Raw genomic sequence first — 24042 nt, 5'->3', positions numbered from 1 at the left:
CTTCTCAGCCCAGTCCTCAGGCCTCAGTGGTTCTCCTGACGGTACTGGATGGCCAGAAACTCAAGGGACAGGCGGTTGAAGAACATGGCTCCATTTAGCACTGAGCAGAGGAGGGAGCCCCTATCAGCATTCCCTGCCCACTCTCTGCCATGTCTCCGGGATCCAAAGCTCCCCCTCCCCCTTAGCAGGACCCTTTCCCCAACTCACTCAGGATGGTCAGGGCAAAGCACCGAAGAAACTTGTCATCTGTCATCTCAGCGTAGAGTGACCCCATGGCAGCCCAGCAGATGCTCATCACCTGGGAGAACTGTAGGCCCCATCCAGTGGGAGAGTGGCCCCCTGAGACAACAGCGGGGTTTCCATCAGCCCCTGGGCCTCCCCCGACCAGCCCTTGAGTCCCGGCCCCAGTCTACCATCAGGACAACTGTGTAGTGGAAGCTCATGCGGTCGTAGCGGTGGGTGACGCAGAAGTTGTGCACGTCGCTGGCAAAGACCCCAAGGTGTATGAGGAAGAGCATCAGGGCAGCTGCAGTGAGCACCATGCCTTGTGGGAAGAAGAGCACAGCCAGCCGGTCCCGCCACCGCATTGTGGTGGCCGCACAGACTCAAGGCCAGCGGTGGAAGCTGAGCAAGCCAGCACTGTTCAGGAGAAGCAGCTGACCCCTCCGGTTCTAGAGTGTACGGTCTGGAATCGCAGTGGGATGCTAGAACGAGGACATAGGAGGGGACGAGATTCTAGAATACAGGCTGGTTCCAGCCAATACAGGAGTGGTTCATGGGGGGGGCCAGGGGAGCTCCAAATTATGGAAGGTCAGATGGAGGGCTGAAGGTACAGACCAGCAGGAGTGTTGAGGAAGGGACAGTGTCCCTTATCATCCTGCCTGCAGGCACGCTTTGCGTTCTTGTGCACATCTTCTCACTGAGTCCGACTCTTCTCACTGAGTCGACCCCCCACGCCCCCGCCTCCTACCTACCACAGAGGAGGCACTGTGGGCACATTTCTCCAGAGCCGGGTCTCAGAAAAGTGGAAGGGCATGTCCTAGGTCCACAGCAAGGCTTAGGCCAACGAGAGACGAAGCTCTGGCTGTGTAGCTGGTGGGCATTCCCAGGTGAGGAGGCCTGGGCTGAATGACAAGCTCCAAGTATTTATAGCTCCGTTCCCGGATGGGGAGGAACAAAGTGAAGGGAAGCGATAAGAGCTTGCCCAGAGCTGTCCTGGGACCTTACCCATGCCCTCCCTAGGGATGGCCCAGACAGCAGTGGACTTTTCCATCCTCCCCAAAATGTCCGAGGACCTGATGCTGACCAGCTTTCTCCTGTGCCACCTTTAAGCACTCAGCACTTCACACCCATCACCTCTGTCCTTTCCAAGAGTCCCAGATGAGGCTGGTGGCATAAATCCTGTTTTGCACACAAGTCCGAGGTACAGAGGAAGTGTCAGCCCAGGTGCTCACAGCCAATGAGTGAGGGAGTCAGTACTGAGACTAAGATCCAGTTCTACCCGAGGCTGTGACTGGGCAGGGACACTTACAAGCAACAAGAAAACATTTCCTCCATACGTGGGAGAGGTGAAAACTCTAGGATTCTCAGCAGTATCACCCACAAAAATGGGCAGAAATGGTGTGGAGGGACATGAAAGCTCCCAGGAACTAGACTAGAAGAAGGATAACTTGAACTCAGCCACCCCCATGGCCTCCTTTCTGTCTGCCTGCCCCAGAAGTTAGGTTCAAGGTCCGGCCAAGACCCTCGGTCTCCTGCCACATCCATGTTTACTGTCTAGTGTCATTAATCACAACAGTCCCTCAGACCCCCATTCTGACACAGTACAGGGGTGACACCCCCCATGCCTAGCCGTTGGCCCACTGTTGAAACCACTGTTCGCACCTCCATTCTCATGTGAATACAGATGAACTTTCATTAGACGTTAGGGCTTCTGGCTCAACACCATTTAAAAATTACCCAAGTAGCACATGACTACATTCTTGTAAAAGATGTGTGTAATACACAGCATACAGAGGAAAAGGCAATGATAGCATGACAGCGCCCCCCCCCCCCAGCCTCCTACCTACCTAACAGAGGTAACCCGCTCAACAGTTTGGTGAGTGGGCATCTTTTGGGTCCCTTCTTAATGTAACTTCATGTACCTACATGTACATCTACATGGATAATTTAAAAAAGCATTCTAGAGAATCACCAAATGTATTGTCAGAGTATAATTTTCAAAAAGTTAAAAATATGATGCTAGATCTGGAATGAACATGTAACTAAGATGTATAAACCCAGCAGTGAGGGGTTCCCCCTCAGTAAGGTGGTAATGCGTCTTGGGGACCTGGATATGGACAGGCATTTAAAGAGGAATATTAGAGGGGCACCTGGCTGGCTCCGTCGGTTAGGCGGCTGCCTTCAGCTCAGGTCTTGATCTTGGGGTCTTGGGATCTAGCCCCCTGTCGGGCTCCCTGCTCAGTGGGGAGTCTGCTTCTCCCTCTCCTCCTTGTGTTCTTGCTCTCTCTCGAGTAAATAAATAAAATCTTAAAAAAAAAGAATGATAGAGTATGATTCTAGGTTAGATACAAAACTGGTTGATGTCCTACAGGACAATAAGAAATAGAACTTTTTAAGTTCTTTTTTCTTTTTTTTAAGACTTTGAGAGAGAGCGCACAAGCAGGGGGAACTGCAGAGGGAGAGGGAAAAGTAGCCTCTCCGCTGAACGGGGGAGCCCAATGTGGGGCTCGATCCCAGGACCCTGGGATCATGACGTGAGCTGAAGGCAGATGCTTAACTGACTGAGCCACCCAGGCACCTCTGGAGTTACTTTTTCTACTGGATATAAATGTCTTGTATCTCTCCTGGACAGTATCTACTTGTAATAATCAGCATCTGAACATGTAATGGTAAATAGCAACATCAAATGTTCATTCCTGTGGGTAATTAAACAAGGCCCCAGGATGGCACCAGCAGGACATGCTACACTCTTGGTCTTATTTCCAGATTTTGGATAATTTTTCTTAACAGTATTCTGCAACTTTTTAGTTTATAGACTTCTTGGAGTAGATAATCTTTATGCTCTGCATTTTTTAAAAAAAAAGATTTTATTTGACAGAGAGAGCAAGAACACAAGCAGGGGGGAGGAGCAGGCTCCCCTCCCCCCGAGTAAGGAGCCCAACGCGGGGCTTGATCCCAGGACCCTGGGATCATGACCTGAGCTGAAGGCAGATGCTTAGCTGACTCAGCCACCCAGGCGTGCCTATACTCTTCATTTTCTTAAGATTATAGCATCATAGGCTGCCTTTAAACATCCTTCGGAACATAAATGGAACATCTCTGAACACAGATTTCGGGGGTCAGCAAACTTTTCCTGTAAAGGACCAGATAGTAAATGTTTTACGTTTTGCTAGCCATAAGGTCTCTGTTGCAACTACTCAACACTTCTGTTGTAGTGAAAAAGCAGGCATAGATAATATGTAAACAAATGGGCCTGGGTGTGTTCAAATAAAATTATAGACACTGCAATATTTCATATAATTTCACATAATTTTCATATTTTATGAAAATTGTCTTGGGACACCTGGGTGGCTCAGTCACTTGGGCGTCTGCCTTCAGCTCAGGTCGTGAACCCAGGGTCCTGGGATGCAGTCCCGCATCAGGCTCCCTGCTCAGCCAGGAGTCTGCTTCTCCCTCTGCCTGCCGCTCCCCCTGCTTGTGCGCTCTCTCTCTCCGACAAATAAATAAATTAATTTAAAAAAAAGAAAATCATCTTTTAAATCAAGATAGACATTAACATTACATTATTTTCTCTTTTTTAAATTTGTCAGAGCAAGAGAGCACAAGCAGGGGGAGCGGCAGGCAGAGGGAGAAGCAGACTCCCTGCTGAGGAAGGAGCCTCATATGGGACTCGATCCCAGGACCCTGGGATCATGACCTGAGCCGAAGGCAGATGCCTAACCGACTGAGCCACCCAGGCGTCCCACATTACATTATTTTCAAGTGTACAACGTAATGATTTGGTATTTGTACCAAATTTGTATTAAAATTGATCACAATAAGTCTAGTTGACATCTGTCACCATACATAGTTAACAAAATTTTTTTTTCTCCTGATGAGAACTTTTAAGAGCTACTCTGATTATATGAATTGTACATAATTTTCACATCATGAAATGTCATTCTTATTTTTTTAACCATTTTAAAATGAAAAAAAAAAAAACCCAACACACCAGTCTTAGCTCACAGGCCAAATGAAAACAGGTGGTGGGATGTGTTTGGCCTGCAGGACCCCTGCCAAAGAATAATTAAACAAGGTGGTTTCCATTCCAATACCTTCCCCCCACTCCCCACCACCAGCCCATCACAAGTAATGTTTCAAGGACCACATGGATAAAGTCGTTTTCTCTATTAAAACTCATCTTATCTCACCATGAGAGACGATGGACTCTGAGAAACAAACTGAGGGTTCTAGAGGGGAGGGGGGTGGGAAAATGGGTTAGCCTGGTGATGGGTATTAAAGAGGGCACGTTCTGCATGGAGCACTGGGTGTTATGCACAAACAATGAATCATGGAACACTACATCAAAAACTAATGATGTAATGTATGGTGATTAACATAACAATAAAAAAATTAAAAAAAAACCCTCATCTTATCTCAACTTGAACTTCATTACCTGTCCAATTGAGCGCTGCACCTTGGTGAACACCTGCATCTTGTTGAAATCAGACACCTGAGAATTACCCTCAACATCTCCACCCAGCCCCTCACTCAGCACGGCCCACCAGTCACTGAAGATCTGAAGAATCGGTCTTCTAAGCACCTATGTGGAGGTGCTTGGGGACTTAAAAAAAAAAAAAAAAAAGCAGCAGCAGCAGCTAGGTCTGGGGAAGCCGAGTCTGAAGGCACACTGACCCGTGTCAGAGGACCGGCCCCGAGAAACACTGTGCTAGAGGCACCGCGAGCACTGTATGTGCCTCTAACCCTCGCAGCCTCCTCGCAGAGTCCTGTGAGGTCAGCACCCCGATATTAGGAATGGGGGAAACTGAGCCGCCACCCAGGTAACGAGCCAATGCCAGGATGTCAGGCACACGCTCTCTGGCTCCACGGCTGACGCTCCGTCCACGGCATCCAGGGACATATTCCAGGGCCTCTGCCTGCGGGCGTGCGGGGTTGGGAGCCAGGACCCGCTTTCCTTCTGGGAAGGAAGCACCCCACCAGTTCCACTCAATCCTTCCGCTCCAGATGCTGGGGGAACCCACGGCTCTGCCGGAACCTTCCGCTCGGGGAGGAAAGGTACGGGGGAACGCTAGTCTCGAAGGACCCAGGGCTGCAGGGGGACGTTTCAGCTGAAGGACTGACTCGTTACAACAAGAACTTTATGGCTCCCGGAAGTGCCTCCTCCTGGTCCCCTTCCCAGCCGCACGCCCGTGGGCTGCAGTTGGAGCGATGGCGGCGGCAGCCGCTGGGCCTGGCCCGGGGTCTGGACCTGGGGACTCTCCGGAGGGGCCCGAGGCTGAGGCCCCGGAGCGTCGGCGGAAGGCGCACGGGATGCTGAAGCTTTACTACGGCCTCTCGGAGGGGGAGACTGCGGGGCGCCCCCCGGGGTCGGACCCCTTGGACCCGACGGATCTCAACGGGGCGCACTTCGACCCGGAAGTGTATCTGGACAAGGTGTGTGTGTGTGTGTGTGTGTGTGTGTGTGTTTTGGGGGAACCAGGCCCCCGATACATTGCACCCTCAGATCACGCCTTCGACTTTGTTGAGGGGGTGAGGGAAGCAGGGGTTCCTAAAAACAAGACGACCCTCGGGCAGGAAGCAGGGGCAGAGCTGGAGTCTAAGGGGGGCATGGGCAGACTTGCACTGGCCTGAGGAGGTGCGGGGTGTGAGGTGTCCTGGGCTGATGTTCTGATAGGCTCGGGGTAGGGGGCGTGGCCCAGGAGCTGACAGGCTCTGGAGTGGGCCCTGGCTGACTCTGAGCATTTCAAAGGCAGACAAACCCCAAATAGGGTCGAACTGACCAGTAACTCCTGACCTGTGCCACTGATAGGCTCCACGTCTAGGATTCCTGACAAGGGTGGGATGAGGGTTTTCTTGCACCGAAAGCCGACCAGTAGGGGCAAGCCGAGGGCCATGAAAGCCCCCGACCTGAGCACTAACACCCCGATTTCCTCCAGCTGCGTAGAGAGTGCCCCCTGGCCCAGCTGATGGACAGTGAGACAGACATGGTGCGACAGATCCGGGCTCTGGACAGCGACATGCAGACCCTGGTCTATGAGAACTACAACAAGTTCATCTCAGCCACAGGTGATTCCCACGGGGACGCACCCTTCACAGTCCCGCTTACCTGTTGTCCTGTGTTGGGGAAACCAGCAGGGGATTTAGGGGGAGGAGACCCAGATGCTAGTCCTTCCCTGACATTAATCCACTCTCACCTCTCAGAGCTTTTGTGGTTGAATGACTATAGAGGTAATAGCTGGTCCCAGAGGGTTGTTCTGAGGATCAAAGGGGAGAAAAAAACAAAATGAAATGTTAGACTGACATGGATTTATCTGAACCACTTAGAAACCCTGACACTAAGGATGTCTCAGGAAGGGTTCATTTCTCTCATTAGTGGTAACTTTCTTCTCTTGCCCACGTCTGTCTTGAGGGTGGGCTTGTCTCTCTCTTTCTCTCTTTCTCTCTTTCTCTCTCCCTCCCTTCCTCTATCCCTTTACTCCTTTTAAATTAAGCAAAGAAACAGAAAATTTATGACATTAAGGGACACAAAGATCATGTAAAGGTTTTTTTTTTTCCCCCTCCTGCCCCCTTTATTCTCTGTCTAGGACAGTGCTAGACAATGTTCATCTATCATTCACACTAACTGCTGTCTTATATTCATGAAATGCACTACTCAGACTTTTGTGATAGTTTTGGACCCCTGTATACTTAGTCCTAGAGGCAGATCTTGAGGGCCTACATGTGGTCCATGAGAATGTTGGGTGAACTTTTGTGAGGTTCATTCTAACGTCTCTTACTCTACTAGTGTCACGATGCTGGGTGTAGTCATTGTTCTTTTGTCTGATTTGAAGCAGGTCTAATGAGTAGGCACCTCTTTATTTGCTAATACCAGCATCAGCCAGCAAGAAATCATAATTTCTAGGGGCACCTGGGCGGCTCAGTCGGTTAAGAGTCCGACTCTTGATTTTGGTTCAGATTGTGATCTCAGGGTTATGAGATGGAGATTGAGCCCGGTGTTGGGGCTCCAGGGAGTCTGCTTCTCTCCCTGTCTCTCTCTCCCTTTGCCCATCCCCCACCATGCTCTTTCTGTGTAAAATAAATAAATAAATCTTTTAAAAAATCATCATAATTTCTGAGCTATGAAATTTCTTATAAGAATTTTGCAAGCATTACATTTTCCATTTGTTAGAATTTGTACAGTTTTGACATTTAGCTCTTGCTTAATAAGGATGGCTTGTTATTTTATCTTTTTCCTAAGGGAGAAAATTATAAAGTGAGTGTTGGAATCAGGGGTTCTAAACCTATACATACTGTAAAGTCTTATATCCATTCATGAAGTATTCATTGAATGCCTTTTTTTTTTTTGAGAAGAGCTGTTCTGCATATTGAGGATATAGCAATGAACCAGCTAGATCAAGCTTCTTCCTGCAGCCTGCATTCTAGGTGGGAGACGGACAACAAATGAATACACAAATAAAGGTGGTAGTAAGTGCTAGAAAAAGAAAATAGGGAGAAAAGGGTAATGTGTGTGTGGGTCTGCCTTTAGCTAGAGTAAGTATGAGAAGGCCCCTCGGAAGGGGTGACATTTGAGCAGAGCTTTGATGAGAACGAACCAGCCCTGGTGGGGGAGGAAGCAGCAGGGGCAGAGGCTCTGAAGAGAGGGCACATCGGGCATATTCAGAGTATAGCAGGGAGTTTAAGGGGATTGAGGGAGGAGGAAAGTGGTAGGTGATAAGGTAGAGGGCTAGTGAGAACCAGATTTTGTAGGGACTTAAAAGTGGTTATGAGGATCCTGCTCTTCACTCTGACTGAGATGAAATGAGAGGAATGGGGTGACCTGACTTTTTTTTTTTTAAGATTTTATTTATTTATTTGACAGAGAGAGACACAGCGAGAGAGGGAACACAAGCAGGGGGAGTGGGAGAGGGAGAAGCAGGCTTCCCGCGTAGCAGGGAGCCCGATGCAGGGCTCGATCCCAGGACCCTGGGATCATGACCCAAGTCGAAGGCAGATGCTCAGTGACTGAGCCACCCAGGCACCCCAACCACTGGGCAGAGAGAGAGGGAGAAGCTGTGTGGTCAGCGCCCAGGCTGGCAAGGCCCCCTCCAGCCTCCTACCAGTTACCACCCACTCCTCTCCCAAGCTAGTATCTTGATGTCTAAACAGTTACCATCTCACTCTAATAAATAAATAAATAAATAAATAAAATCTTAAAAAAAAAAGTTCATCTTTTGATTTTGCTCATGGTGGTTTTAGTGGATCGAACAGTTTTATTAATCTCCCCTTTGATGGCTTCTGACTTTGTGGTATTGTAGAAAGAAATTTCCATCCCTAATATTATTTTAAAATTCTCCCTGATTTTCTTCACATACTTCTGGAATTACATTTTTTTTTATTTAAGATTTTTATTTATTTATTTGAGAGAGAATGTGAGACAGAGAGCACGAGAAGGAAGAGGGCAGAGGGAGAAGCAGACCCCCTGCTGAGCAGGGAGCCCGATGCGGGACTCGATCCCGGGACTCCAGGATCATGACCTGAGCCGAAGGCAGTTGCTCAACCAACTGAGCCACCCAGGCGCCCTGGAATTACATTTTTTTAAGAGAGAATTTTTTTTTTTAATTTATTCATTAGAGAGAGAGCATGAGCAGGGAGGTGGGTCAGAGGGAGAGGGAGAAGCAGACTCACCACTGAGCAGGGAGCCTGATTCGGGGCTTGACCCTAGGACCCTGGGATCATGACCTGAGCCCAAGGCAGATGCTTAACCGACTGAGCCACCCAGGCACCCCCATATGGGTAAATTCTGTTTTTGTAGCAAATTATTCATTTCATTCAAGTTTTAAATTTCTTTACATGGAATTGAGCAAAGTTGTATCTTGTGATTATTCTAATTTGTGTATTTGTGATTATTTCACCCCTTAATTTCTTATTTTCCCCTTTTAAAAAATTAGCGGGGCGCCTGGGTGGCTCAGTCGGTTAAGCGTCTGCCTTCCGCTCGGGGCGTGATCCCGGGGTCCTGGGATCGAGCCTCGCATCGGGCTCCCTGCTCAGCGGGGGGCCTGCTTCTCCCTCTCCCTCTGCCTGCCGCTCTGCCTGCTTGTGTTCTCTCTCTCTGTCAAATAAATAAATAAAATATTAAAAAATAAAAAATTAGCTAACATTTTGTAAATTTTATTTTTTATCCTTTTTTTAAGTGACCCTGATCTTTGATTTATAGTTCTCCCATTTAAAAAATTTATTAATCTTGGGGTGCCTGCGTGGCTCAGTTGGTTAAGCATCCAGCTCTTGGTTTTGGTTCAGTTCATGATTTCAAGTTTGTGAAATCGACCCCCACGATGGGCTCTGCACTTGGCATGGATCTGCTTGAGATTCTTTCCCGCACCTCTCCCTCCCCCACTCACACCCTCTAAAAATAAATAAAATAAATAAATAAATAAATTCCTTTAAAATGTATTAATCTCTGCTTTTAACTTTACTAATTCCTTAATTATGTTTTTTTTATTTTTATTTTTTCTAACTTCGTGAGTTGAATGTTTATTCTAATTTATTTATATAAAGATTTAAAACTGATTCCCTCTGAACATTGCTCTAGCTATATCCTATAGATTTGATCTATAGTGTTTTCATTGTTATATGGTGCACTTTGTTTTTGATTTTGCTTTTGACCCAATAACTGATTAAAAATGAAGTTTTTTCTTCCCCAAATGATGGGGTCTCTTTGCTTTGTAGTTTTGTTATTAATTTCCAGTTTAATTGCATTGTGATCAGAATGCTGTCTGTAGAATTTCAATTTCTTGTCTTTGTAAATTTACTGAGATTTGCTTTAAGACCTAACATATGGTAAGGTTGTAGTGTATTCTATGGAATCTGAAAAGAATTCAATATAAACCAAAAAGGTCACCCATATTAGTTCTTTAGATCTTCTGTAGCTTCCCTTCGCTTTTTGCCACTTGATCTGTCATGGATTGATAGAAGTGAATTAAAGTCTCCTATGACAGATATGTTTCTGCTTCATCCTTGCTTTCCTTCATGAATATATATATATATATATTTTTTTTATTTAAAAGATTTTATTTATTTGACACAGAGAGAGAAAGCACAAGTAGGCAGAGAGGCAGGCAGAGAGAGAGGGAGAAGCAGGCTCTCCACTGAGCAGGGAGCCCGATGCGGGGCTTGATCCCAGGACTCAGGGATCATGACCTGAGCTGAAGGCAGCTGCTTAACCGACTGAGCCACCCAGGCGCCCCCTTCATGAATATATTTTTAAAGTAACCTCTACACCCAACATGGGGCTCAGATTCATGACTCTGAGATCAAGAGTCGCATGCTCTACTGATTGATCCAGCCAGGCAGCCCTCCTTTATGAATATTGATGATAAGTTCAGGAGTAGAGTTAGGGAGATTATTTGGGAAATGTTGGCCATAGTTGGACAAGAGATGATGGTGGCTTGGAAACAAAATGTTGGAGGCAGAACTTACAGAACTTGCTGATGGACTAAATGTGGGGAAAGATAAGAATAAAAAGGAAAGATAAAAATAAAAAGAATAAAAAGGAAAGATAAGACAAAATGACTCTGAAAATGGCCAGGAGCCAAGATGGAAAAATTTAATGAGGGAACAGTTTTGGGGAATTCTGTTTTGGACATGTCATACTTGAATAGCCTGTTTGCCATCCCCATCAAGGTGTTAAGTGGGTTGTTAGGCTGGGCTCTAGTCAGTACTGGAGACAGTAATGTCCAAGTCACCACAGCCATGGGACTCGATGAGACCCCTCAGGGAGGGGGAGAGCAAAAGGCATGGATCTATACCTGTACTCTGCAGATTTGGAGGGAGTTGGTGTTTGCTTGTATTTTCTTTGTGAAGTGTGAAACAGTCACCAATTGAGAGTTGGGAGCATGTATTGGAGTTTTAAGGACTCTGGAGAAAATGTTATTTTAGAAAATGGGAAAGCAACGGGTTTGGAAGGATGGAGGTACTTGAAGTCATAAATATAAAGGGAGGCCAGTTGGCAACTGTGGCTCAGTTTTAGCTCTTCGGGTGCCTGGGGTGGGTGGCTTGTTGGGCTTAACCTGCCGTAGGGTTTCACTAGCAAGTAATAGAAGGAGGGGGCAAGAGAGGCAAGGGGGCTTGTAAATGCCCGATGACCGATGACCCTGGTGGCAGGTTAGAGATGCTGGGGAATGAGTGGGGAATGAGTAGGGAATTGCAGCTGTGAGAGGTATTATGAGTAGTGACACTGTGCTAGGGTCACCAGGTCTGGAGTTCCTGGAGGCCAAAGGACTGTTAGAGTGGGTAGACAGGGTGAATGATCAGAGTTACAGAAGGTGGCGAGGCTTGAAGCTGAGGGCAAGGAGAGGGTGGCAAAGATGGGGCAGAGGGAAGGGTGGGTGGAACTGGGGCGGTCGTGAATGGAGAATCAAGAATGTCTGAAGCCTCATCCGTATGGACGTTCTTGCCCACAAGGAGGTGACAGTGATCAGCAACTGAGAGGTGTGGTACAGAGGACAGTAGGGATGGCAATAAGAGAGGTGTAGTTTGATGGCATGGTCTTCAAAGAAGCTGGGGTCTTAAAGGGAAGAAGAGTAGAAACTATCTAGAAGTGTCAAGGGGCCAGCCTCTGAGGCACTGGGTGTGAAAAGAAGAACTGTCTCCTTAGGCAGGTTTCCCTTAAAACAAAGGGAAAGGACCCTTCAGAGAGGGTTGGCTGTGGTCCAGAAGGTGGAGTGAAAGGGCTTGGGAGGTCTGGAAGGACATAAGGGTGTCTCCTCTGCCAGGCAGTGCATTGGATATGGAGGATGCCCCTCGGAAGAAGCAGACAGGTTCCTGCCAAGTGCTCTGTGCCCTCCTTTGGCATCTTCTGAGTGCAGGGACTGTGGCTCCTTAGGCTTCTCCCCACCTAGCAGGGCGCACAAGGGGTGCTCAGAAAACGTGGCCTTCCCTCCCATTTACTGTGGCAGCCCCTTTTGCACTGAATCATCAATGTGACCCTTGAGGAGAGGGCTCAGGAGCATTTGGGAAGGAGGCCTGTGCCTGGGCACGTGCCTGTGTGTGTGTGTCGAGGGGTAGGGAGGGAGCCTTTGGACCCTGCCGCAAGCTGAGTGCTGCCCCTGTGCCAAGTCATCTCCTTTGCCCTCTCCCGCTCCCTTGCCCTCCCAGACACCATCCGGAAGATGAAGAACGACTTCCGGAAGATGGAGGACGAGATGGACCGGCTGGCCACCAACATGGCGGTGATCACGGACTTCAGCGCGCGCATCAGCGCCACCCTGCAGGACCGCCACGAGCGCATCACCAAGCTAGCAGGTGGGCCGGGTCCCGGAGCCGGTGCCGGAGCGGGCCGCCGGGGGCCCTGGGGCTCACACCAGCTGTCCCCGTCCCCCAGGCGTCCACGCGCTGCTGCGGAAGCTGCAGTTCCTCTTCGAGCTGCCCTCGCGCCTCACCCAGTGCGTGGAGCTGGGCGCCTACGGGCAGGCGGTGCGCTACCAAGGCCGCGCGCGGGCCGTGCTGCAGCAGTACCAGCACCTGCCCTCGTTCCGCGCCATCCAGGACGACTGCCAGGTCATCACGGCTCGCCTGGCTCAGCAGCTGCGGCAGCGCTTCAGGTGAGGCCCGGGGGCCCTCGCCCACCCCGCCGGGGTCCTGGGCCTGCCAGTCGCGGTGCGTGCCCCCGCCCCGAATTCTGTCAGCCTGCCCTTCACCGCCACCTCCCACCTCGCAGGGAGGGCGGCTCGGGCGCCCCCGAGCAGGCCGAGTGCGTGGAGCTGCTGCTGGCCCTGGGCGAGCCGGCGGAGGAGCTGTGTGCCGAGTTCCTGGCGCACGCCCGAGGGCGGCTGGAGGCCGAGCTGCGGAGCCTGGAGGCAGAGCTGGGGCCCTCCCCTCCCGCTCCCGACGTCTTAGAGTTCACCGATCATGGAGGAAGTGGCTTCGTGGGTGGCCTCTGCCAGGTGGCCTCGGCCTACCAGGAGCTGTTTGCGGCCCAGGGCCCGGCGGGTGCCGAGAAGCTGGCGGCCTTTGCCCGGGAGCTGGGTGGCCGCTACTTTGCGCTAGTGGAGCGGCGGCTGGCACAGGAGCAGGGCAGCGGCGACAACTCGCTGCTGGTGCGGGCGCTCGACCGCTTCCATAGGCGCCTGCGGGCGCCTGGGGCCCTGCTGGCCGCGGCGGGGCTGGCCGAGGCTGCCACGGAGATCGTGGAGCGGGTGGCCCGGGAGCGCCTGGGCCACCACCTGCAGGGCCTGCGGGCCGCCTTCCTGGGTTGCCTGACCGACGTGCGGCAGGCTTTGGCCGCACCTCGCCTGGCTGGAAAGGAAGGCCCGGGCCTGGCCGAGTTGCTGGCCAACGTGGCCAGCTCCATCCTGAGCCACATCAAGGCCTCTCTGGCAGCTGTGCACCTCTTCACGGCCAAGGAGGTGTCATTCTCCAACAAGCCCTACTTCCGGGTATGGCCTGCCTTTGGGCATCCTCCCCCCCCTCCCCCGCCGCCTTATTCTGGGCATTCTTTTATTCATCCTAGAGTTTGACAGCTATCAGGGCACACAGTCCTTGCCCAGGCACTCTGGATGTGGTTTCAGGCTGTCACGAGGAAGACTGGCACAGCCTGGAGGGGAGGGGAAGGCTGGGAGGGCATCTGCCAGCAGGGTCCCCAGCGCTGGCTTTGTCTTGTCCCTTTGCACTCCACCCCCCCCCAACCCCCTCCCCGCCCAAGCAGGGTAGCTGCTCTTGGGTCCTGGAGTGCAGGATGGAGCTGTCCCTTGGAGAGGGGCTAGGGCATTTAGGGTCCCAGAAGAGGGTCACTAGCAGCCCCTGCCTGGAAGAGGGGACCTGCTGTGTATCTGGGGCCCTCCTCCTCACAGGGCGAGTTCTGCAGCCAGGGTGTTCGTGAAGGCCTCATCGTGGGCTTCATTCGCTCCATGTGCCAGACGGCTCAGAGCTTCTGTGACAGCCCTGGGGAGAAGGGGGGCGCCACACCGCCTGCTCTGCTCCTGCTTCTCTCCCGCCTCTGCTTGGACTATGAGACAGCCACCATCTCCTACATCCTCACCCTCACCGATGAACAGTTTCTCGTGCAGGTGAACCACTAGCTCACAGCAGGGTCGGGGATGGTGGTCCCCCATGGACAGTGCTGTCATGGTCAGACCCAGGCCAGCTGCCTAGGCCCAGCCCACCCTCCCCCTGGCCCAGCCTGTGCCCCGCTCCTGCTTGGCAGGGGCCCCTGAGCTGCCCCCAGCACTCACTGTCTCTCTGTCCTCTGTGCCCCTGGCTCAGGACCAGTCTCCAGTGACACCCGTGAGCACACTGTGTGCAGAAGCCAGGGAGACAGCACGGCGGTTACTGACCCACTATGTGAAGGTGCAGGGCCTGGTCATATCACAGATGCTGCGCAAGAGTGTGGAGACACGGGACTGGCTCAGTACCCTGGAGCCCCGGAACGTGCGTGCTGTCATGAAGCGGGTGGTGGAGGACACGACGGCGATCGACGTGCAGGTGCTTCCCCCCGGGCTGGCCAGGGGGTCCTCATGCCTGCTGTGGGTGTGGGGGGAATAACCCTGGGAGATCAAGACATCAGTGCCTGCGTCTGTGGCCTCGTTCCTCCTCAGCCCTGACTCGGGGCGTCATTGCCCCCATTTCACCTATGAGGAGACTGAGGTCTAGTCACCCAGGGAATCAGGGCGGGCAGGGCTACCACTGAAGATTGGGCCTCAGTACCAGGTCTTATGTCCCGCCTTTGCCCCACTCCCCCACTTCTATAAATAGTGACCAGGTACCAACCAGATACTAGGTCCCCACTACCCTGTGATTCTCGTAATAAATGAGTTTGTAATTTAGGGTGTCCCGGGCCCTCACCCTGGGCACCTGGTGGGCAGGAGGCTCCCCTTGCTCTGGCCTCCTTGCAGTGCCTCCTTCCACCACTAGGTGGGGCTTCTGTACGAAGAGGGTGTCCGCAAGGCCCAGAGCAGCGACTCCAGCAAAAGAACCTTCTCTGTGTACAGCAGCTCTCGTCAGCAGGGCCGCTATGCACCCAGCTATACACCCAGGTCTGGCTGGCCAGGGTAACCCTGGGGGGTTGGAATGGACAAAGGGGGTTGGAGGTGCAGGGTGGGCTCTGATTGCTTGTCTCCTCCACCATCCAGCGCCCCAATGGACACTAATCTCTTGAGCAACATCCAGAAACTGTTCTCTGAACGTATTGATGTGTTCAGCCCTGTGGAATTCAACAAGGTCTGAAGTCCCCAGGGACCCCACTTTCCAGGGGCCCTTGCGAAGTTTGGCTGAAGCAGTCGCACACTGAGTCAGGGAGCCTAAGACTCTGTGGGCTGTTTCTAGGAGGGAATGGTCATCCAGAGCCCCACCATCACCATATTCCATGGCCCTCTGCCCTGACCTTGGTGTGCTCCCAGCCTGGGTCTGGATGCACATCTAGAATGCCTGTTTGGCTCTTGTCCTTGTTGTCACAGTAGTCCAGGTCCTCCCCAGGGATTCCTGTCCACACCATAGTCTCTGCCCCAACCCAGCCCACATTCTAGGACCTGGTGTTCTTTTGCCTGTAACTCAGCAACTCTCCCCTCCCCATGTCAGGGCTGACTCCCATCTCTGCTTCTGATGTCATTGGGCCTTCCCTGTCTGTTCTCCAGATGATGGTGCCAACATTGTATCTGTCCCTCCCTCTTACGGGGGTCCTGGGACTTTTACACCCCATCGCAGCTCCTGGCCTCTTACTGTCTCTCTGGCCTGTGCACAGAATGTGGGTGCCCTCAGGGACCCGATGCCCCTTCCAGCACCTGCTGTCCCCGGGCTGCATTCCTGTATCCTTGCCCGCAGGTATCGGTGCTGACGGGCATCATCAAGATCAGCCTGAAGACGCTGCTGGAGTGCGTGCGGCTGCGCACCTTTGGGCGCTTCGGCCTGCAGCAGGTGCAGGTGGACTGTCACTTCCTGCAGCTCTACCTGTGGCGCTTCGTGGCCGATGAGGAGCTCGTGCACCTGCTGTTGGATGAAGTGGTGGCCTCGGCTGCCCTGCGCTGCCCGGACCCAGTGCCCATGGAACCCAGTGTCGTCGAGGTCATCTGCGAGCGTGGCTAGGCCAGGCCGCTGCCATGCATGGGCCTGTGCAGTCGCCCTCCCCTCCCCGTCCCCTGGTGTCCCTGCGTCCGCTGGCCCTTCCCCTCGGGCCTCAAGACCCGCCAATAAAGACGTGTTGTTTCCTCCTCCCTCTTGCTTGCGGGGGCGGGGCTGGCTGGGGGTGGAGTTGTGAGGTGGCGCAGGAGGCAGCCGCGTCAGACCCGCCCCCCAAACCGATTGGCTGGAGTGTGGGCCCAGGCTGGGCCGGGGGTGGCTCCACTTAAAGACCTAGGGACTCGAGCGGTAGCAGTCCGAGCTCAGGGACCAAGCAGGTGCTTGTGCAGTGGGCTGATCCTTCGCGTCTCCAAGCTCATGTCCTGGGGGAGGAGGTGGACTGTGCTTCTCTGACGGACTCTTGTGTACCCCCCCCGCCGGTGGAGCGGAGACCATGGCCTCTCCTCAGGGCTCCCGGGCTCCGCTGGAATTCGGGGGACCCCTGGGTAATGGGGCGGGGGTGGAATCTGTAGTCAGGCTCAGCGAGGGCTCAAACGGGGCGGGGGGCGGAGGAGCTAGGATCTGAGGGTGGAAAGCTTTGAAGGGTCTCCAGAAGCAGAGGGATCTGGGGCTTGCGAGGGACTGTCTGGGGAGGGGGCTGCACAGCACCGGATTGTGGAGTGGAGGATTGTACCAAGAGCAGGAGGAGGAACTTTGGGGGGGAGAGGGGGCGGGGCCCAAGATGGAAATCAGGGAAGGGGCTGAGGGTTGAGAACGGGATATGGAAGAGGGCAGTGGGAGTGCTGAGGGGTCCTGGAGACGACAGGGCGCCTGGGCGGGGGGGGGGGGGGGTGGGGGGGGGGGGGGGCGGGGGGGGGGGGGCCCGCCGGGGGGGCCCCGGGGGGGGGGGGGGGGGTCTTGGCGTCGGAGGGCAGCCGCGGAGCCGACGCCCGACGCGATCGCCCCCTGTCCCAGGCGCGGCGGTGCTGATGCTGCTGCTTCCTGCCACCATGTTCCACCTGCTCCTGGTGGCCCGCTCGGGCCCCGCGCGCCTCCTGGGCCCACCCCCCTACCTGCCGGGACCCGAAGTGCTGTGGAGCCCGCAGATGCTGCTGCTGTGGTTCACCTGGCTCGGCCTTCAGGCGGCTCTCTACCTATTGCCGGCGGGCAAGGTGTGCACTCGGCTCGCGGGGGAGGCGGGCGGAGGGAGGGGGCTCCGCTGGAGAGAAGACACTCTCACCCCTTATCAGAGCCCCTTTGTGCCTGCAGGTGGCCGAGGGACAGGAGTTGAAGGACAAGAGTCGCCTGCGCTACCCCATTAACGGTGCATGGACGCGGGGGCGGGGGGATGGCTCCCTGCGCTAGAGTTGTGCGGGTGGGGATGGAGCTCTAGGCCCAGTGGAGATTAGCCCCCAGCCCCAAGCTCCGTCAGATGCCTATTTTAGGCTGTGTGCCCAGGGTAGCCTTGGGGGAATCTCACTGTCCCTCTCCACGTCCCTTGTTCCTCCACCCCTACCCACAGCATTTGCTCTTACTCTCTGCACCAGAGCAGTGGTTGGGGTGACCCAGGGGCAGGGCCATTGACCTCCTTGGGCTTTGGACTGTTTGTGTATGGGGAGGGGTGAGGGGGGAGTGAAGGGGAAGGGCAGAGGTGTAGGGGCGCAGCCCCCAGGATTCATTGTGTACTGTGGTTCAGGCTTCCAGGCCCTGGTGCTGACAGCCCTGTTGGTGGGCTTGGCTGTGTCTGCCGGGCTGCCTCTGGGGGCGCTCCCGGAAATGCTCCTGCCCTTGGCCTTTGCGGCCACCCTCACCGCCTTCATCTTCAGCCTCCTTCTCTATCTGAAGGCCCTGGTGGCCCCTGCCTCGGCCCTGGCCCCTGGGGGGAACTCAGGTGAGAGGGGTCCCAGTAGGGTGCAGACAGAAGCAGATGGGGGTGCTCACTTGCATCTTCAGCCTCCCTTATTCTCCAGGCAATCCCATCTACGACTTCTTCCTGGGACGGGAGCTCAACCCGCGCATCTGGTCCTTCGACTTCAAATATTTCTGTGAACTGCGACCTGGCCTCATCGGCTGGGTATGCTGGGCATGTCTATGTGGGCCAGGAGGAGGGGTGGGACGCCTAAGCAGTGCTTGGGCAGGACAGGGCAGGGCCACTGTTGCGCAGAGGTAAACCATTAATCACTCATCCCACAAATATTTGTTGAGTGTCCTGGGCACTACTCTAGATACAAGGAGACAAAAGAGAAAAAAAGTTATGGGAAAGCAAAAAACAAACAAACAAACAAAACTCTGCCCTCGTGGAGCATACATTCTAGGAAAGACAGACAAAACACGAGTGAAATATATGTAGCGTGGCAGGGGTGCTACGTGCTAGGGAGAAAAGCATGGAGGGAATTAGGTGAGCAGGTGCAACTTTAAATAAATCAAGCTCAAAATCTATTCTGAGGACAGGAGAGGCTGATGCTATGCTGCCTGCTGGTCCTAGCGGTGCAGCACTTGAGACTGATCATTGGGTGAGCAAGCTGTCCATCACTAGTGGCCTCGAGGACATGCCAACTGTGGGTTTGGGTTATAATCACCCATGCTGGACTGTGGTCACGATTTCCCAAAGGGTCTCTTGGGCAAGGTCCCTCATGTCACCCTGGAAACTAGAGGTGAGAGGAGGCCAAGTGTCCACCATGGATCTGCACCCTGGCCCCCGAGGCGGTTTCCCCATGTGTGAAATGGGATAAAGTTAGAACTTCCTGCGAAGGTTCTTGTGAGGGTTAGAAGTGGTAACGTTAATCACAGCACCAACCCAGTGCTACCAGAATGGGTTTACTCACACGAGTATTTATTATGTGCCAGACACATCATGTTTCGTGCTGCCCATTCACTATGTCAACGAGTCCCCAGACAAGCTCCGTGAGGCAGGTCCATGATTATCTCCATTTTCCACATGGGGTCGGGGAAAGGAGGCTTTGGAGGCGGGCTGGGGACAGACTGCCCTGTCCTCCCTCTCCCATGTCCCCAGGTCCTCATCAACCTGGCCCTGCTGATGCAGGAAGCAGAACTTCGGGGGAGTCCCTCCCTGGCCATGTGGCTGGTCAATGGCTTCCAGCTACTCTATGTGGGTGATGCTCTCTGGCATGAGGTGAGGCTGGACTGGGCGAAGAGGCAGGGAGGGCATTTGAGGACCTCATGGGGACTCAGTGGGTGTGTCTGGGTCCCACCCTTGCAGGAGGCTGTTCTCACCACCATGGACATCACACACGACGGGTTTGGCTTCATGCTGGCCTTTGGGGACCTGGCCTGGGTACCCTTCACTTACAGCCTGCAGGCCCAGTTCCTGCTCCACCACCCGCAGCCCCTGGGGTTGCCCATGGCCTCAGTCATCTGCGTCATCAATGGTTAGTCAGGAGGGGGCTCCTCCCCCTTTCATTCATTCATGTTCTGTTTATTCAGCATCTGGTAGGTACTAAGCCTCAGGCACTCCTCTAACACAGGGGTGGAGGTTGGGGGTGGGGGGGGTAGGGACTGGGTCCTAGGTCTCCAGGCCAACTGGGCTGTGGGTGGATGGTCAGGGTCAAGTAGAAGGCTCTAAACCTCAACCCTGACCACTTGCTCATGCTTTCCCCTAGCTGTTGGTTACTACATCTTCCGGGGGGCCAATTCCCAGAAGAGCACCTTCCGAAAGAATCCTTCTGACCCCAGAGTGGCTGGTGAGCTGGGTTTCTAGGGTTCCATGAGTGAAGTGGTGCAGCCAGGCTTCCTCCAGGTCCCTCATCCCATTCCCTGTCTTTCCCCAGGCCTTGAGACCATCCCCACAGCCACGGGGCGGCAGCTGCTGGTGTCTGGGTGGTGGGGTATGGTCCGCCATCCCAACTACCTTGGAGACCTCATCATGGCTCTGGCCTGGTCCTTGCCCTGTGGTGAGTGGCTTGGGAGGGCACAGGACGGGGACCGCGCGTGTGTGAGGGACAGAGGTGGTGACCACAGGATGCCCCGTCTGGGTGTGGAATGGAGAACGGGGATGCAGCCTAGTGGAGGGAGCAGTCAGGGAGCTGGGAATTGATTCAGTGAGTGGCTGGGGGCAGACCTCCCCGCCAGCCTCGGGGAGCCAGCCCCTTGCTGCAGACCCGGACCTTTCACCAGAGCCCCAGAGCCCGTGTCCCTGTGAGCCATTCGATGCGGAAACCTTTGTGAGCTGGGGAGCTGCTGGGCGGTCACAGCCTCCACTTCCCCACAGGAGTGTCTCACCTGCTGCCCTACTTCTACCTCCTCTACTTCACGGCTCTGCTGGTGCACCGGGAGGCCCGGGACGAGCAGCAGTGCCTGCGGAAGTACGGCCTGGCCTGGCACGAGTACTGCCGGCGCGTGCCTTACCGAATCCTGCCCTACGTCTACTGAAGCGGCTCCACTCAGCCCAGACGGGGGCAGGTGCCCACCCATCCGGCAGCGCGGCCGGCCCGGGAGCCTGGGCCCCACCCTGCTCTGAGCTCCAGCAAGCAGGGACCAACAGCCTCAGGGAGGTGCTCTGGAGCAAGGAGAGGTGCAGCCAGTGCCCACAAATGGGAGTGGAGGGGCTCGCTCTTCCTCCTGGATAAACATCTGCAACCCACGGTACCACTTCCCTCCCTTTCTGGGGCTAGGGTGTTTAAAAACTGGCTGGGTCAGCTCTGGCCCAGGACAAGCTGAGAGGTGGCTTGTGGGCCCGAGAGTCTGGGGTTGGGCGGCGGGGGTGGGGAGTGGGGGTGGGGTGGGGGGTTGGGGACACGACAACAGCTGTTCCTCAGAAGCAGGCACTGCTCATAGGGCAGACCAGTCACAGCTTTATTAGTGACAGAGGGATCCCAGTTCAGCCAGGGAGTTCCTCGATGAGAATTCTTGGAGCAGGTGGCAGGGAGCCTCCCCAAAGCCGCTCCAACTCCCCGGTGAGGGCTGCCACCTCCTCGGCCACCACAGCGTGGGCTCGATGGGCCCGGGCACAGTCCAGAGCCAGGGGTGTGAGGGCCAGCTCATTTTCATTGGTCCAAGCCAGTAGGAACTGGCACTTCTTCCGCGCCCGGTAGAGGCGATCTCGCTCTTCCGTGGCCACAGCTTGCTTCCGGGCCCGGCCCAGCGTCCGCGCCAGGTGCCCCAGTGCTGCCAGCGTGTAGCCTTTCTGGTCGGCCGGGCCTTCGCCCATTAGGATGCGGGCGGCTTCGCGCATGGCACCCCGTGTGCCCAGGGGCCCAGGCGGATGCTCGCCTGCTTCGAGCACCTGGGCGGCGGCCTGCAGGGCTTCCTCGGCAGAGGCGAAGACCTGCTGCGCACCCAGGGCTCCGGAAACGCCGAGCAGCGTGGCACAGAAGTCGGAGAGCAGCGCATCGTCGCCGCCGTGATACAAGGCAAGAGTGTGCGCGTAGGAGAACAGCACGTTGGGCAACTGGAAGCGCACGAGCGGCGAGGCCGGGCTGCGGCTCAGGCTGGCCAGCGTGGGGATCCGGGTGGGCACCGCGGGCGCGCGGGCCTCGGGAGCGTCTTCGAGAAACGGCTCGGCGGCGGCCTCCTTCACGGGTTCCGGTGACGTCCTCGCGGGGGTGGGCTCCAGCTCCGCAGGGTCATGGTCCGCACCATCATCCACCTCCTCCAGAAGCCGCGACCCGGCCCCGCGGCCCCACCACCACGGCCGCCACGGGGGCAGCAGCCGCCCGGCCTCGCCACGGCTCAGCAGCCGCTCGAAGGCCGCCTTCTCGGCGGGGGCCAGCAGCTCCCAGAGCCTGGTGAAGCCGCCTGGCGCCGGGCCAGGCCTGAGGCCGGCGTCCTCGGGGTCGTCCTCGGTCTCGCGTTGCTCTCGCAGCCGCCGTAGGGCGCTGGCCAGGCGGCTAGGCGAGGCGCTGCGGCCGCGGAGCTCTCCCAGCACCTGGTCCCGGTAGAAGGCTTCGGCGCAGGTGCCATGCGCCCGGTAACAGCGCAGCGAGCAGTAGGGCACATTACAGCGAGGGCAGGTGTAGCGCGCGGGCTGGGCCTCCCCGGCCGGGCAAAAACCACACGGCCCGGCCGGCTCCATGGCAACTGGCGCCCCGCGCCACTTGAGAACGCTCACAGGCAGCGCTGGGCAACTTCCGGTGCTAATCGGTTACTTCCGCCTCCTTGCGAGGCCAACGGAGCGTACTCAAAGCTCCCGAGGACTCTCGGCAACTTCCGCCCACACTCGGAAGCCAAGCCCCACCCCTCTGTCAAATGGCGCTTGAGCAGGCGCAGGAGCGGGTCGGGACGCACAGGCCCCGCCCTGCGCGGTGAGCGAGGGAGGGCGAGTGCACCTGGCCGGTGCTCCGCTGGTACCAGCTCGCCCCCTAGTGGTTCCCTTTTTAGCACGATAGAGCCTCCTGGCGGAAATCGATCTTTGAGAAGCACCTACTCTAGGCCCCTAATTGCGCCAGGCCCATGGGGGATGAGATGCATCCCTGCACTGGAAGGGCAGTCATTCTACTAGGGGACACAGACAAAGGGGAGTGTAGAAAAAGGGTGAAGATGGACTACTTGGCCTAGTCTCTGTTTATGTGTGTGTTGGAGGCATTTCCCCTCTTGAGAAGAAAGCAACGTTTAACAGATATAACAGATATTATTTCCCCTCCAAATCTATGGTTCATCCAACTTTAAGGTGAAGAATCCATACTAGGTGCCAAAACACATCGAGAAGCAAAGAGATGGGATCCCTGTCCTAATGAGCTTGGTTTGTGGTAGAGTGGGGTGATAACCCACACACACCATGCCAAGGGCCCCAAGAACTTGATCCATGGCACCCACACTGGTTCTTTAGACCCACCCCCAGTAAGTTTCGCTTTCACAATACCTTGTATTTATATCCGTATGGATCATCTACTTCCCTATCAAGATCTGGATGGATTTGATGACCTTTTAAGTCCACTCATTTTTTACATCCCCATTACTACCGGTAGTCTCAGCTACTAGTCCCTTAACTGGTTCCCTTTCTTGCCAGTTGTCCAGAAAAATCAGCCAGAGAAAGCACTGGATCACAAGTCAGATCACATCAGGCCCTTGCTTAAACCCTTCCTTGTACTTGGTGACCCTCCACTGCACTTGGACTCAAACCTAAACTCCTGTCCAGGTTTGACAAAACCACACAGCTCTGCACATAGTTCTCTGGGCTGGACCTCTTTCGTCATCTATTTGATAGGTTTCAGGCTTCACACATCCCATTTTTAGAGACCTTCCCTAGGATATTATGTCCACCCCCAACCACCCCTCTTTCATTACAACACCCTGCTTACTTTTTTTGAGGCTCTAACACTTAACTAGCTTCTGCACTTAAACCACAAGAATCGAAACACCTAGAAAGGTGACCGTCATTTTCTTAAAAGATTACTAGAGATAAAAATAGCCTATATGTTTGCACACTATGTGGCAGGTGCTGATCTAAGAACTTCACATCCTTTATTTATTCTTCACAGCAACTCTCAAAAACGTGATTTATTAAATAATTTGAAGGTAGGAAGTGAGAAAATAAATGAAGCAAGAATTCAAACTTAAAAGGCAGTCCAAGTCTAGATCCAAGGTCTTTACTTCATGTTATACTGTTTTCCAAGAACCAGCAGGTTCAAAAACCTTCGCAAAACGAGTGGGTACCCATGTTGCCAGGGGAATCTCGAATCAGTCCCAGAGAATTCCACTCCTAGGAACACTCAACCAACCAACCCACCAACCTGAGCTACGATTAGGTTAAGGTACAAACAAGGTTACCACAGTGCCAATGTAATCAGGCAATGCTTTCTGTAGGGCCACTTTTAGGCAACAGGCTTGGGCAATGGA

General features: G+C 54.4%; 4 protein-coding genes across 7 annotated transcripts; 2 read left to right on the top strand and 2 right to left on the bottom strand.

The window, feature by feature from the left end:
• Positions 1-23: 23 nt before the first annotated feature.
• Positions 24-604, bottom strand: TMEM262 (transmembrane protein 262). Of its 2 annotated transcripts, none has more exons than XM_021685027.1 (3): positions 414-604; positions 208-307; positions 24-100 (listed from the first exon to the last, which is right to left on the bottom strand). In XM_021685027.1, exons 1-3 carry the CDS (start codon positions 585-587, stop codon positions 24-26), a joined length of 351 nt encoding a protein of 116 aa, XP_021540702.1. In that variant the 5' UTR covers positions 588-604. The 2 variants fall into 2 exon arrangements, with proteins under 2 accessions (XP_021540702.1, XP_021540703.1); XM_021685028.1 differs by having other exon boundaries at positions 61-100; positions 240-307.
• A 4726-nt stretch (positions 605-5330) lies between these two features.
• On the top strand, positions 5331-16412 carry VPS51 (VPS51 subunit of GARP complex). The gene is made up of 10 exons (XM_021685532.1): positions 5331-5655; positions 6159-6288; positions 12355-12501; positions 12581-12800; positions 12917-13634; positions 14049-14264; positions 14461-14679; positions 15109-15230; positions 15327-15414; positions 16015-16412. Exons 1-10 carry the CDS (start codon positions 5431-5433, stop codon positions 16273-16275), a joined length of 2346 nt encoding a protein of 781 aa, XP_021541207.1. The 5' UTR covers positions 5331-5430; the 3' UTR covers positions 16276-16412.
• Positions 16413-16507: 95 nt separating this feature from the next.
• TM7SF2 (transmembrane 7 superfamily member 2) lies at positions 16508-20920 on the top strand. Of its 3 annotated transcripts, none has more exons than XM_021685534.1 (10): positions 16508-16586; positions 17224-17420; positions 17518-17572; positions 17945-18139; positions 18219-18322; positions 19262-19381; positions 19469-19637; positions 19869-19949; positions 20037-20159; positions 20477-20916. In XM_021685534.1, the coding sequence occupies exons 2-10, from the start codon at positions 17238-17240 to the stop codon at positions 20635-20637; spliced, it is 1191 nt and encodes a 396-aa protein (XP_021541209.1). In that variant the 5' UTR covers positions 16508-16586; positions 17224-17237; the 3' UTR covers positions 20638-20916. The 3 variants fall into 3 exon arrangements, with proteins under 3 accessions (XP_021541209.1, XP_021541208.1, XP_044775294.1); XM_021685533.1 differs by having other exon boundaries at positions 16551-16754; positions 20477-20917; XM_044919359.1 differs by lacking the exon at positions 19869-19949 and having other exon boundaries at positions 16551-16754; positions 20477-20920.
• Positions 20921-20996: 76 nt separating this feature from the next.
• Positions 20997-22625, bottom strand: ZNHIT2 (zinc finger HIT-type containing 2). Its single transcript, XM_021685029.2, has one exon. The coding sequence runs from the start codon at positions 22277-22279 to the stop codon at positions 21086-21088; it is 1194 nt and encodes a 397-aa protein (XP_021540704.1). The 5' UTR covers positions 22280-22625; the 3' UTR covers positions 20997-21085.
• Positions 22626-24042: the final 1417 nt, after the last annotated feature.

This window comes from Neomonachus schauinslandi, chromosome 11 (assembly GCF_002201575.2).
Source record: "Neomonachus schauinslandi chromosome 11, ASM220157v2, whole genome shotgun sequence".
NCBI lineage: Eukaryota > Metazoa > Chordata > Mammalia > Carnivora > Phocidae > Neomonachus > Neomonachus schauinslandi.
The sequence above is the reverse complement of the archived record's forward strand: the minus strand, read 5'-3'. Positions and strand labels throughout refer to the sequence as shown.

Bases quoted from the DNA above. Each gene is read 5' to 3' on its own strand.
- TM7SF2 (XM_021685533.1), top strand. From the start codon at position 16,703: ATGGCCTCTCCTCAGGGCTCCCGGGCTCCGCTGGAATTCGGGGGACCC. The intron at 19,638-19,868 runs GTTAGTCAGGAG...GCTTTCCCCTAG, and splicing joins AGTCATCTGCGTCATCAATG to CTGTTGGTTACTACATCTTC. The intron at 19,950-20,036 runs GTGAGCTGGGTT...GTCTTTCCCCAG, and splicing joins TTCTGACCCCAGAGTGGCTG to GCCTTGAGACCATCCCCACA.
- VPS51 (XM_021685532.1), top strand. From the start codon at position 5,431: ATGGCGGCGGCAGCCGCTGGGCCTGGCCCGGGGTCTGGACCTGGGGAC. The intron at 12,502-12,580 runs GTGGGCCGGGTC...CCCGTCCCCCAG, and splicing joins GCGCATCACCAAGCTAGCAG to GCGTCCACGCGCTGCTGCGG. The intron at 14,265-14,460 runs GTGAACCACTAG...CCCCTGGCTCAG, and splicing joins ATGAACAGTTTCTCGTGCAG to GACCAGTCTCCAGTGACACC.
- ZNHIT2 (XM_021685029.2), bottom strand. From the start codon at position 22,279: ATGGAGCCGGCCGGGCCGTGTGGTTTTTGCCCGGCCGGGGAGGCCCAG.
- TMEM262 (XM_021685027.1), bottom strand. From the start codon at position 587: ATGCGGTGGCGGGACCGGCTGGCTGTGCTCTTCTTCCCACAAGGCATG. The intron at 308-413 runs GTAGACTGGGGC...TGGGGCCTACAG, and splicing joins ACTACACAGTTGTCCTGATG to TTCTCCCAGGTGATGAGCAT. The intron at 101-207 runs GTGAGTTGGGGA...TCCTCTGCTCAG, and splicing joins CTTTGCCCTGACCATCCTGA to TGCTAAATGGAGCCATGTTC.